The 14,456-nt window shown below is 43.0% G+C and overlaps 1 protein-coding gene across 1 annotated transcript in view; it reads left to right on the top strand.

Annotated features, from left to right (window-relative positions):
- LOC136624518 (zinc finger protein 665-like) overlaps positions 1–14,456 on the top strand; it is a 135,823-nt gene that overhangs the window by 84,358 nt on the left and 37,009 nt on the right. Inside the window, exons 5-6 of the mRNA XM_066598503.1 lie at positions 7,128–7,230; positions 7,350–8,084. Coding sequence (XP_066454600.1) covers positions 7,128–7,230; positions 7,350–8,084 — 838 coding nt within the window. The remainder of the gene's footprint in view (positions 1–7,127; positions 7,231–7,349; positions 8,085–14,456) is intronic.

Below are 14,456 nucleotides of genomic sequence, written 5' to 3'. Positions count from 1 at the left end.
AATTTAATGTGACTCTTTATTTTTATGGCATTCACGGTGTGGCATAAACATTGTTACCTTTATTACAATTATGACAGCACCAAATTTATAGTTTTTTAAAATGTTTTTTTTAACCTTTTTTGCACACTAAAAACACTTTTCTTACAAAAATCATATATCAGGATTAGAGACAAGTGAGCATACTCGGTAAGGCGATTTACTCGAGAGAGAGCATCGCCTTTTTCGAGTAACTATTGATTGGCTCGTCCCTGAAGATTCAGGGGGTGAGCGGGGGGGATGCGAAAGGGATCGGGAGGGAGAGAGATCTCTCTCACTCTTCCCCCCGCGGCCCCCCTGATTCTTCAGGGACGAGCCAGCAGTTACTCAAAAAAGGCGATGCTCTCTCGAGTAAATCGCCTTACCGAGTATGCTCGCTCATCTCTAATCAGGACCATAACATTTTTATTTTCAGTCAATAAAGCAGTATCAGAAGAACATGAACCAAAAAAAAAAGCTCGGGACCCCCGGCGTCCCACATACAAAAATGCTCCCATTGTAGTCAATGGGGTTCGTTACTTGAGTAGAGCTCTCGAATTTTATGAAAAGCTTGACTCGAATAACGCGGACCCGAGCATTTGGGTGCTTGCTCATCTCTAATTTTTATCTAGCTAGCTATCTTTGGTGTGATTGTACACCCACCAGGCAACTAATAGCACTAATATGGGTTGGTTACCACCCTCCTTAGGGTCCATTTACATGTAGCAATTATGCAGAATTCGGGCGAAACACGCCAAAGCAGGGAGACCATGGGGTAGTCAAGATTGCTGTCATGTGTGGCTCTGCAGTCCCACCCGACAGTGGCAAAAGAGTATGTGAAAACATAACAGTTACAGTCCTTTAAATAGTTGCAGATGAGAATGTTGTTCTGTACAGATAGTCAGTCCCCTACTTGCGAACGTTCGAGTTACGAACGTCATAAGATACGAAGACTACCTGTCCTGCACAGTATGATGTAATGCTATGTCATTACATCATACTGTGCAGGGACCGGCTTCTTTCAAGCCTGTCCGGTAAGATCGCGGGATGCTCTGCGGTTGCTAGGCAGCCGGGAGCCTTCTGAAAGGCCCCAAGACTGCCTATGCAGAGCGCCTATCAAGCCTTTCAGAAGGCCCCCGGCAGCCTAGCAACTGCACAGTGTCCCATGATCTTACTGCGGAATGCTGTACGGGACCCCCAAACGTCGAGTACCGGCTGTTTCTTACAGCGGACACCAGGCGTCAGCAGTTCCGACGAGCCACATGCCCACAGTCACAGTTATCTGTAAGGCTGATCTGGTGCTTGTGGTGGCAGCTAGTGAGGGTTTGAGGTGATAAGCCTATTACGTCTCCCCGGTGTCTCTATGCTCTCAGGGTTTGAATAAACTCACTGTTTTGTAGACAGGTCTCAGAATTGAGGCTTCTCACTGCCGCTGGTTAGGGTCTTGTAAAGTCTTTGGCTTTCTCCCACGGAACAAGGTTCATCATCTCCAAGTCACTGCAGCTCCTCTCAGGACTACTTACAAGGACAGGCACAGGGCAAGCGGTGGTGATATCGCTCGGCTTCTTCCATTCTCCTCTCTCACTCCTGACTGTCTTGCAGAGACTCCTCTCTCAGACTCTCTTCTGCAAGACTCAGAAACAGACTGACTTGCACATCATCCTTGCAAAACGCATATACAAAGCACGATCACATGACTAACAAAAAGATACATTCTCAGACAGACATCTCACATACCAGACAGTTAACTCTTCAGCTGCTGCAGCTATACAACACACATTCAAAACCGATTCGTGCTGCAAGCCAAACAAGAACAATTACAAATACACAAGACACACATAGATCACTCAGGCACAATCTAGAAACTTCTGGAAAGGTCACATTAACTTCAGGACACTACAATTATCTCTCATAATTCGTTCAAATGACCGAAAATGAGCGATAGTTCCTACATGGAGGGTTGCTATTGGCCTCTGGCCAGGAAACTTCGCTGGGATTTCTCTGGAGGGGTCACTATTGTTAATTGGGCCAGTATAAGGGACACTGATACTACTGGGGTCACTATTACTACTGCAGCCACTATGTGGGTCACTATTACCACTGGGACCACTATGGGGGTCACTATCACTACTGGGACTACTTTGTGGGGTCACTATTACTACTTTGGCCCCTATGGGGTTCACTTTTACTATTGCAGCCACTATGGGGGGTCACTATTACAACTGGGACCACTATGAAGATCCCTGTTACTACTGCTGCCAATATGGGGGTCACTAAAACATAAGAGCATTTTGGTCATAAAAATATATGCTGCGTACTTGCATGGCAAAAATCACTTATTCGCATTTTTTGGCCACCCATTCACTTCAATGGCCTATCGCGGTGCGTAACACACATCAAAATAGGTCATGCCGTGGATTTTTTCACGCGATTGCATATTACATTAAAAATACGCTCATGTGAACAAACCCAATGGGTTCTATTCACTGTATATTACGGGCGCAAAATTTGAGCATGTAATACGCTGCGCAAATGCGCTCATGTGAACAAGTCCTTGCTATACAATTACAATTGGGCCTTTGAAGGCCTTCGGTGAAAATGAGTTTGACATTCCTAATCTAAAGCCTCAGTTACAGCAAACATGAAGCAATATGCTGCAGGATACCATACAGTACATGCCCGCCCGTATCACATCTTGTATACAAACTAGAGGTGGTACAACAGGGTACTAGCGCCTTCTTGCCCACACATATCCCACCTTTATACAAGCTAGATATGGTACAACAGGGTACTATAGCCTCCCTTTAAGGCCTCATGTCCACGGGGAAAATCAGGCCCGCTACGGATTCTCAATGGAGAATCCGTAGCGGGTCCCTCCTGCCCCGCGGACATGAGGGTTGAAAATAAGAATAAACTTACCCGCAGCGAACCGTGCAGATCTTCTCTTCTTTGCAGCCGGATCTTCTTTCTTCGGCCGGCGGATGTGCTCGGCACGCCGGCTGCGTGCCGCGCGCATGCGCTGGGCACATCCGCCGGGCCAAAGAAAGAAGATCCGGCCGCGAAGAAGAGAAGATCTGCACGGGCCGCTGCGGGTAAATTTATTCTTATTTTAGGTCTCCCGCGGATCCGGATGGCTTCCATAGGCTTCAATAGAAGCCCGCGGGAGCCGTCCCAGCGGGAGACCTGCACCTAAATGGAGCATGCCCATTTTTTTCATGCTCCATATTTTTTTAAATTCACTTTTATTGACCATCCGCGGGTATTTATCTACCCGCGGGTGGTCAATGCATCCCTTTGGGGTACGGATCCACGTGCAGGAGAAGAGTTTAATTCTTCAGTGAATAGGGAAAATTTAATTGGAAGGTGAGCCAAGGATTCCTAGGAAGGTTAATGCCCAAGTATTGAATGGTTGGCCCACCTAAACCTAAAAGAACCTTGCAGGTTATCCATCAAATGATCAGTGAAGGAGATGTTCAGGGCCTCCGATTTATTGAGGTGGATTTTGATGTTGGAGACTTGGGAGTAGAGAAAACAATCCTGCATGAGGTTAGTAAGAGAGACCGAGGGGTTAGAGATGAAAAACGGAACGTGGTTAACGTAGTCTGCAACATTGTAAGGAGAGTCAAACACAGAAATGGCCTTCATATCAGTTTGTGCTCAAATATAGCAGAGAAAAGGTGCAGGAATGAGAATACAGATTAGTGGGGAAAGTGTCTGGAGCCGTTGTATATATTAAACTCATCTGAAAGAACACCATTCACCCCAACAGCTATATAGGGAAGGAAGCCAAGATAGCATAATGTGCTTCAGGCCGATAGCCCGAAGAATGTCCTCCATAAAAACCCAATTGACTCTATCAAAGGCCTTCTCAGCATTAGTGGATAGCAGCATAAGAGAGACCAAGTTGAGGATCTTAGTGTGGGTTGTCTCAGGCTTCTCCACCAATCATGAGACCAGCCTGGTCCCGGTGACTTATGCCCACAAGGAGAGGAACCATTCTAGCTGCCAGAATCTTTGCAAAGAGTTTAATAATCCTTATTGAGCAATGCAATTGACCTATAGCTGGGAAAACACACAAAATAGTCTTTGCCAGATTTATGAATGACAGTGATGTACGCACAGAGAGCGTTCCTTTGGAGGGTCAAGTAATGAGCAAGAGCATTGAAGGATACTAGTAGGAAATGATACAGAATGTCAGAGAAGGACTTCTAGTAAACCATCTGAACCCAGGGTCTTTCTTGAAGAAGACTCTTTAATAATAGGCAGTAATTTGAGGTCAGATTTAGGAGATTCAATAGCATCTATATCCCCAGGGCAAAAAGAACGCAGACCTGAGTTTTAAATGTAGGTCTTGACCTGCAAATGGAAATTGACCCGCTGGGTTTCCAGATTACAGGTATCACCTTCATAAAATGAAGCATAGAAATACATTAATACTTCTGCTATATCAGCAGGAAGGTGCCTGTGAACATGGTTCGACACAAGGGCTAGCGGGATATATAATCAGGTTTGTTGGTTTCTCAGAGCCTTGGCTAGTGATCTGCTACATTGGTTGCCATACTTGTAGAAGTGGCACCGCCATTTGGCGAGAATAGCCTTAGAGTTATTCATAAGAAGGGAGTTCAGTGTGTCCCATTTCCAAATAAGGTAAAGACAAATGTCCTCAGTAGATGAGCCCTTATGTTGGGTTTTCAGGGCAACAATTTCATCTAAAAGCTTCAAGACAGCGACAGCCATTTACATTTAAGCTGAGCGCTGTGACCAAATACGCCCTTGACCACATGTGTGAGCTTCCCAAAGTGCACAGGGATTAGAAATGGCTGAAACATTAAGAGCAAAATAGTCTCTAAGAGATTGCTTAATACTGTGGGTTACAGCAAGATCACTCAAAAGAGTAGAATTCAGTTTCCATTGGCACTGAATGGGAACCAAAATAAGGGCATGGTCCGAGAAGGTAATGTTACCAATCAGGGCTATGTATAAGCAATACAAGTCCTGGTGTCTAATGAAGAAATGCTCAGGTGTGGAGTAAGCGTCTTTCACAGCAGAGTAAAAGGAGTAGCCTTTATGTGAGGGGTGCAATAGGCACCACAAGTCGAGGCGATCAAGGGGTCCTGATACGTCTAACACTGGAGTATGGGAAATGGAAAAGACCTTTTGAAATGGCCAAAGAAGGGTCTAGGAGAACATTAATGTTGCCTCCTACAGCCAGGAAACCCTCAGCAAAATTATCCAGCTAGTCAAGGTATTTGGAAAGGGCCTTCTTTTGGCCAGAGTTGGGGGCTATGAAGTAGCAAACATGAGGATTTACAAGATAATCTGACTTTTGACAAGGAGCATGCGGCTTTCCCCATTAGTTCGAGACTCCACAAACCTTCAGGGTAGAGAACGTGAAATGAGGATACAAGTGCCAATTTAGGGTCAGAAGAGGGACTATGATAGGCCACTGGAAAATAGGAATTGGACCTGAACAATAATGGGTTTCCTGATGGAAAGTGACATCCAGATGTTGTTTCTCAAGGAGGTTCATGTGATCTCAATTCTGAGCAGCTGAGATTTACTTGGATTTATGTTCTTCTCAAACTAGTCAATTTCTTAGTCAGCATAACTCCTGTGATTAACTTTACCACAAATGTTCTGCAGAGGAGGACACATACACTCTTATGACAGTTACTGCTGATTATTATTAGAGGCTCCTGTCGCACAGATATAATACAGGAGATCACAGCTCATCCTCCTGACTGTAAACATATGGTATGTAGCGTATTTTAATGAATATATAATACAGATGGAAATGGCAGTACTGTCCCTGCAACAGAGATGGTAGAGTCTCTAGCTGTCCTGGTGCATTATGGAATTGATAACACAGAATAGTGACATTGAAAGCAACATCAAGACTGTGCCTGACTAGCATCAGAAAGGAGGCTGCACTGCATGGAAGTGACTACAATATACAAAGGATATCTCCAGAGTGTGACAGGCAATCAGATGAGGGATGTACGGATGGAAAAAAAGTTGTTTTTTTGTCAAAGTGACCCTTTAAGGAATATGGGTTTCTTGTTTGTTCCATTTCAACACCGTAATACGGTTGGACAGCTATCAGGGGTCTACTGCTAAGATGACTACTGCCTTAGCTTATATTTCAGCAGGTTAGTGGGGCTGGTAAGGTTGATGACACCCATCACTGAGCTCGGGAAGTTTTTTTTAGCTACTCCTTCATCCTCACACTCTACTTTCAAATTAAAACTCTACTAGAGATGAGCGAACGTGCTCGGCCACGCCCCTTTTTCGCCCGAGTACCGCCATTTTCGAGTACTTCAGTACTCGAGTGAAAAGTACTCGGGGTGGCCGGGGGGCGCCGTGGGTGAGTGGGGGGTAGTAGCGGGGAACAGGGGGGAGCCCTCTCTCTCTCCCTCTCCCCCCCACTCCCCGCTGCAACCCCCCACTCATCCACGGCGCCACCCGAATTTCTTCGCCCGAGTACGGAAGTACTCAAAAATCGCGGTACTCGGGCGAAAAAGGGGCGTGGCCGAGCACGTTCGCTCATCTCTAAACTCTACTGATTGGTCTTGCATTTTTCCTGACCTTTTCTTTGGAAAAAATAAATTACAAGCTTTAGCCCTCCCTCTGGTATCTCTCATTTGTTCTGCCGTGAGTGATTGAAAAAATAATTGCATTCACCAGTAATTTGATTTTCCGGAACCCATGATGGCACTCATCTATTCCCTCACTCTGGCTTGCAGTTTGTTATGGGAATTCTATTTTTCTTTGTAAGATAAATATATGGGGATATGTCACTCCTCTGGATCTACTCTGGAATACACTGAAGTGGAAAGTGGGTGTTCCCTTTTGCTCCAGGTGCTGTCACTGGTTCCCAAAACTTAAATTACTGGTAAGAGTATTTATCATTTATGGTTCTGGAGACTTCTGGTTGGAATAAAGAAGCAACAGGTTGGAGTTATACAGGAGACCTGCAGCTATTTGGCCCAGATCACTACTGCTGTCATGTCATTCCGGCTCCTCATACTAATTAATGACCTTTTCTGGCCATATAAAACCTTCCACACGACTTCTCCAACTGTGTGATGACTTTTACAATATTTATTTCACAGCTTGTGAATCCGGATGAAGATCTGCTCCATAATAATGCTGCAGAGACACATGTGAGGGGGAATCAGCCGTGTAAGGAGGAGATTCCTACAGATGACTACCCAGGTGAGTAACCACTAAATGCAGAGAACATCACAAATTCTCCTAAGCCTTACCCCAGCGTCCTTAATTATCTGGTGTTATATTAATTAAGAATAGTAAAAATTCATTTTTTTTCTTGGCAGGTGACGACACCAGGAACTCAGAGGGACATCTGATATCAGCAGATTGTAAAGTAGAAGATTATGGTATCATACAATATACATATGAAGAGCCTGACATTATCCCAGATATACCTTCAGCCCTTCACAGCAAAGATCTATCATCTGATCATTTTATATGGGTTCTTTCTTGTGATTCATCACAGACAGCTAAGCAAAATAAGATTTACGGAAAAGGTGTTGAATATCAGACCATTCCCACAAGGGAGAGGCCATATTCGTGTTCTGAATGTAGAAAATGTTTTAGCCAGAAATCACATCTTGTTGCACATCTGAGAATACACACAGGAGAGAAACCATATTCATGTACAGAATGTGGGAAATGTTTTACCCATAAATCACATCTTGTTACACATCAGAGAATTCACACAGGAGAGAAGCCATTTTCATGTTCAGAATGTGGGAAATGTTTTTCAGGTAAAAATGATCTGTTTAGACATGGGAGAATTCACACAGGGGAGAGACCATATTCATGTTCAGAATGTGGGAAACGTTTTTCAGGTAAATCAAATCTGGTTAGACATGAGAGAATTCATACAGGGGAGAAGCCTTTTTCATGTTCTCAATGTGGGAAATGTTTTACAAATAAATCAGATCTTGTTAAACATGATAGAATTCACACAGGAATGAAGCCATATTCCTGTTCTGAATGTGGCAAATGTTTTAATGAGAAAAAATGTCTTGGTCGCCATCAGAGAAGTCACGTGACAGAAACGGTTTCCATGTTCTGAATGTAGAAAATGTTCTGCAGCTAAATTATATCTTTTTCGCCATCAACAAAGCTCACATGGGGGGGAAGGACGTTTAAAGGTTTAGAATGTGGAAAATATCTTAGCCATAAATCACATCAACTTAAGGCTAGTTTTACACAGCAATCGCGATATCCCTGTAAGAAAATCGCACCAAAAATCGCGTGTTTCATGATTTTTGAACGTCAGCGATGCTTTTTATCTCAAAAAACATCTGCCGCTTGCAATTTTCTCTTCCGATTTTACAGTGATTTTTTAGTGCAAAAGTCACATTGCATGAAAATCGCAAGTTCGTATGTTGTGATAAAAGTGAGGCTCCATAGGGAAACAGGCGATAAAAAAAAAATAAATAAATAAATTGCAAAACGCAAAAAGATGTGACATGCACGATTTTTTTTTAATAGCCACATCACATAAGCGTAAACATCGCAAATGTGACAGAAACTATTGAAAATCATTGGTTTTATAATTCTGCATTTTCACTCACTTTCGCATTGTGCAAAAATCGCCTTTGTGAAACCGTCCAAAATGTTATAGATAAGTAGTAGAGATGAGCTAGTATACTCGCTAAGGCTAACTACTTGAGCGAGTAGTGCCTTAGCCGAGTACCTGCCCGCTCGTCTCTAAAGACGGGGGGGAGAGAGGGAGAGGGAGAGAGGGATCTCCCCTTCGTTCCTCCCCACCGCTCCCCGCCCGCTGCCGGCAGCCGAATCTTTACAGACGAGCGGGAGGATACTCGACTAAGGCACTACTTGCTCGAGTAGTTAGCCTTAGCGAGTATGCTCGCTCATCTCTAATAAGTAGCCATTCTTTTAAATACATTTAGCCTGATAATGACCAGCCAATTTTAATTTTTTTCCTCGCCTTCCAAGAGTCAGAAGTTTTTTCTTTTTCTGTAAATCTAACCTTATGCGGGAATGTTTTTTTGCAGAACTAGCCTTAGTTTTTAAGTGCCATTTACTTTATTGAAAAATGTTGAAAACATTTTAGTGAAGTTAAATGGGACAAAAAAGTACTTGGCAGATTGTTGACACATCTTACTTGTATGTTTCAAAGGTATTTATTGAATTATAATACATAATTTTGGCACTAATCTACTGCAGATGCCCCATGCAGGGGAATATAGAATTATACATTACGACCGAAGTCCACATAACCAAATAATGGCAGACAACGGTAAAAACAACATCCTTGACAGATATAAGTAATCTATTTTTGCACACTACTAGTACCGTGTTTCCCCGAAAATAAGACAGTGTCTTATATTAATTTTTGTTCAAAAAGGTTTAACTTTTTTACATGTATAGTTGCCTGGACACTATTTAAATTGACTTTTTTTAAATTAACTGTTAGCAGGGCTTAATTTTGGAGTAGGGCTTATATTTCAAGCATCCTCAAAAAGCCTGAAAAATCATTTTGCATCCTCAAAAATTCTGGAAAATCATGTTATGTCTTATTTTCAGGGTATGTCTTATTTTCAGGGAAACAGGGTAGAGGTCGAAGGGTTGGCAAGCTCTATGGAGTTAACTTTGTCTCATATAAGTCTGGTTCAACACTTCAGAATCCATGTTTTTTGTTTTATTTCGTATGTGTGTGGGGGGGAGGCTTTTTGTTCATTAGAAGTGTGAGTAATAGTTTAGATTAGGGATGCCAATAAAACCGATCCAGGGATCCCACATTTTTTCATTGTATAATTTCCCCTGTAGTATTAAGTAATGACCTAGATTGTCAGTAATGTATCTGGTGACCATAAATGGGAAGGAATTGCGTATAAAGATTTTTCCTTCCCTGTTTTTAGTTACAAACATAGAATGATAATGGGCTCCATAGCATGAGCTAAAGTATGCAGGGTGAGACGTTGGCGTGAAATGGGGTTCCTGAGTACAAATAATATCAGTTTTATGTATAACACTGGCCAACACGTATTTTGGTGCAGAGTGTTTGATAGCTGATATAAGGTATATTCCGTGTGCTGATTTCAAATATGCCATCCATTTCCCTATCAGCTCTGGTTTCTGTGATATAGGCACCGACTGAATTTTATTACCCTATTCCATATTACACATATGATCGAACTAATTAAATACTGAACAAATTAGTGTTATTTTCTACAGTATTGTGATGCAAGGAACAAAACAAAGTGGACGATGTAACTATTATCCCAAATAATGAAAATTAAACCATAAATGACACAGACATTTGTTTAGGAAACTTCTTTTATGGAACATTAGTGAATGAACTTTGGTAGGAGAGTCTCTTTGCAAATTCCAGCAGTAATGAGCCATCATATGTTCATCCCACCGTCCCTGATAACGATCTTCCATGGTCCTAATGTCTTGGTGAAATCTTTAACCTTGTTCTTCGCTGAAGTCACCCAAATTATCTGGAAAACGGTCCAAGTGGCTGTGAAGGTGGTGAACCTTAATGCTCATATTACATCCAAGATCTCTGTTATTATTAAGCATATTTTGGTGCTTTGTCGTTGCCCAAAAAGTTTTTAACAACCTGAACGAATGACATCCATGCACTGCGGTCAACATTACTCATGGAGTCGACGAAGCCACTATCATTTATAAATTGTCTGATTTGTGGACCATCGAAAATGCCAACTTTTCATTTTTCTGTACTTAGGCTAGGGATTTTCCTACATATATATTGAAAGCATTGTCCATCATAATCAAGAGCCTTTACAAACTGCTTCATCAGGCCTTGCTTTATGTGAAGTAGAGGCAGGATTATTTTGTCTTTTCCAACCAATGGTTCTCGAATCAAATTCTTTTCACCAACAACCATGTTCTCCATTACAAGCCACTGTCGTTTCACCCAGTGGTCTTTTTGGCCCTAGAGTCCCAGAGGCACATCAAACATGAATATTTTGTGTACTCACTTTGTTGGCCTAATAGGAAATTGGCCATTTTTATATCAACAAATATATCCCATTGATGTTCATGATAGTGTATCTTCTCCAAGACCAAAGCTATGGTTTCATATTCTTCTTTCATTTTGATGGTGTGGGCAATTGTTATCGACCCATATATGTTTCTATTGTTCAAAAGAACACATTTTAAACTGCGCTTTGAACTGTCAATAAATAGACGCCAATCGTCAGGAACATATTGGGGATGTCTCATGTTTATCATGAGTCTTTTAATATCTTTGCAAAATACTAGATTGTTTTCTTCGCAGAAAAATGGTAGCAAATCTTTTTCCCTCGTACGGTAGAATGTTTTTTTTGTTCCACATTCAAGTACATTCTTGTCATTCAATCGAGAAGCAAGTAATTCAGCAGCTTCTTTTGAAAGGCTAAGGTCTCTGATTAAGTCACTCAACTCACTTTGATTAAAACGTTGGGGACATGCCGAAAGTTTGACATAGTCACTGTAACTGCCATGTTCTGTATCGTAATGAACATCTGAAGTAGTCAGTTCATCCTCTGAAAGATCTGGTAACTCATGAAAAGTAGGAATTGGTATGTCATCTGAGTGTTGGTGAGGGCGTCTCGCAGAGGGTACATCAGGATGTATCCACTTGCTACGATTCCTTGGATTCAGTCCAGTAATACTCACTTTACAAAAATAACTGTCATCAATGTGGTTTGCTCATTCCCTCCACACCATCGGCACACCGAATTTTAAGCTTCTTCTTTTCCCATTACTCCACTGTCTTAAGTGTTCAACACACAGTTTGCATACCACATGTGGAGCCCAACTTTTGTCTTGATCACCAATTTTTATGCCAAAGTATGTATGGCAGACATGTTTCACAAAGTCTGATATAGGTTTTCTATTTTCTTGTATGGTATATTCTTCACAGATGTAGCAAAATACATTTGGGTGATTTAAACAACTTCTCTGACTGGAGGAGGCCATCCTGTGTATAAACATTCAAACAACACAACCACAGGCGTACCGCTAGGGGGAGCAGGGGGAGCGATTCCTACCCGGCCTTTGCGGTCAGGGGGCCCAGAAGCCCCTGTGATATAGAGATTGAATGCTAAATGCTTGGCTGGGTGGTCACCAGCAGTGTGTAGCTGTTGCAGGAGAGGAGGAAGGGATGCCAGCAGAAGATCACCCCAGTTGTCCTGGAGAGGAGAGGACAGCCGCTGCTATAACTCACCTCACAGACCCCCACTGGCAGAGCTGACAGCAGGCTCCAGGACCTCTGATGATGTCACCAGTGTGGGAGGAGTCAGCGATCACATAGTACCCTACTGTGTGTGTACTCTAGTACTCTAGTGTGTTTGGGAGAGTAGCCAAAGGGGCTACAAAGAAATTTTCATGTAGCGCAGGAAATGTGTCATATGTGGAAAGATTACACTAAGGCCGGCTGCCCACGAGCGTGACGGGCTCCGCCGCGGAATATTCCGCGGCGAAGCCCATCACGGCGCCCCCCCCATAGCCCCTAGACTCACCAGCGGATCCGGCTTCTTCGCGCCCGCATGACGCTTCCCCGCCCACCGCCGCCGTGTCACATGACACGCCCACCGCGTCACATGACGCGGCCGGCCGAGCCATATGACGCGTCGGCGGTAGGCGGGAAAGCGTTTTCACGCTATCTTCCGCTGTGTTACAGCGGGAGATAGCGTGAACGGACGGCTTCCATTGACTGCAATGGAAGCCGTCAGCGCATACACCCGCGACAAATAGAGCATGCCGCGGGTGAGGACGGGAGATTTCACGGTGCGTAATTCCGCGGTGGAATTCCGCACCGTGTGCCCTGAGCTATTAGGTTCAATAGAACCTAATAGCTGCGGGCAACGCAGCGGATTTTCGCCGCGAATTACGCGGCGGAAATCCGTTCATGGGAAGGAGGCCTAAGGGGCTAGATCATGTATGGAAATTAGTTTTGCAGCTGTATACAGCATGATTTAGGAAGGAGGGAGGGGGCCCAAGCTGAACTTTTGCACCCGAGCCTTTAGGTACGCCCCTGAACACAACGATTGTATAGCTGCAATACCCCACAACACCTTGGGTGACAAATGTACACAATCGTTCCTCACTACTGGTCGGGACAAACTAAATGTACGAATACCATAGCTGATGGAGAGAAACTGTTTGCATAATTGTAAATATTAGGCCAAATATACACTAAATCAGTTGGAACATTCCCGGCACCAAAAATAATTTTGTTGGCCAGTGTAATCCATAAAAGCTTTTTTACATTAAAGGGGGAATTAAACGTATGGCTCAAGATTCTACACATAATGTGTAAATATAGAATTATGCTAATCTATTATGAAAACATCAGGAAAGTGGAATTAGACCTTCAGTCACAAATAAGAAAGAATTTGTTGTTTTTTGGGAGTTTAAAGGTGGAGGCCCATGCCAATACCTCATATTAGTAGCGCTACACAGATGAACGGAGAGAGATTTCTAGTGGTGAAGATTATTGCATCCAGCACCTCGGGATAATAGAGCTTTAGAATAATGCCCCCGTGGTAGATTGGGGTTGCATGGTTTAGTCAAGGCTCTGTGGATATGATCCAATCTGTATAGCCCTACATCAACTAGTGGCAATAGTGCTTGGAATATGTTCAGAGCAACCTCTTTAAGTGCAATGAAACACTTTGGTAATCCTCAGATGCAGAAGTTAGCTCGTCTGGCTGTGTTTTGTTCAATTTTGCTTTGGTTGTTGACGATGCAGGTTCGATTGGCATCCATCGTTTCAATAATTTCATTGGCTTTGGTTTCCACCTCATTAACCCGCTGAGCTAATTCTTGCACTTGTTCGGAAAATTCCAAGATAGCATTATGGAGCTTTATTTTGAAGAGTTGTTGGACGTTCTCGTACCATTTCCTAAGATCAGAGGCCGAAGGGGTGGAAGTGCCGGTATAGAGCGCTCGGTGATGGAGGTCTGGGACAAGATCTGGATCTTGTTCCATCATGGACGGGAGAAGTTGTGAGCAAAATAGGTCTGGAATCGTCTGAGAGGTGTTATGTGGAGGAGAAGATTTCTGGTGTTTCCCATATTTAGGCATGCCCAGTTCAGTATTGTGGAAATTGGGAATTCTGCTTGTCTGCGGAGTAGAGTGTTGTTTCTTTTGGATATCACATGCCACCACTTGGTCGAGGTTTAGTGCAGTAACATGTTACCTCCGTTCACATCCTACTTGAGTGTAAGTAATACCAAATTTACATTGTTTTTATTTTAATTTTAAAAAATAAATTTAAGAAAACCTTTCTTTTGACATATACTGAGAACAATAGCTTTTTTATCATTTCTGTCTGTGGGGCAGTGAGTGGGGGCTCATGTTTTGCAGGGCAAGATGTAGTTATTATTGGTACCGTTTTAAGCTACATACAACTTTTTGATCAATTTTCT

The sequence above is a fragment of the Eleutherodactylus coqui genome, chromosome 4 (assembly GCF_035609145.1).
Source record: "Eleutherodactylus coqui strain aEleCoq1 chromosome 4, aEleCoq1.hap1, whole genome shotgun sequence".
NCBI classification, from domain to species: Eukaryota; Metazoa; Chordata; class Amphibia; order Anura; family Eleutherodactylidae; genus Eleutherodactylus; species Eleutherodactylus coqui.
Note: the sequence above shows the minus strand (reverse complement) of the source record. Positions and strands in the feature narration are given on the sequence as shown.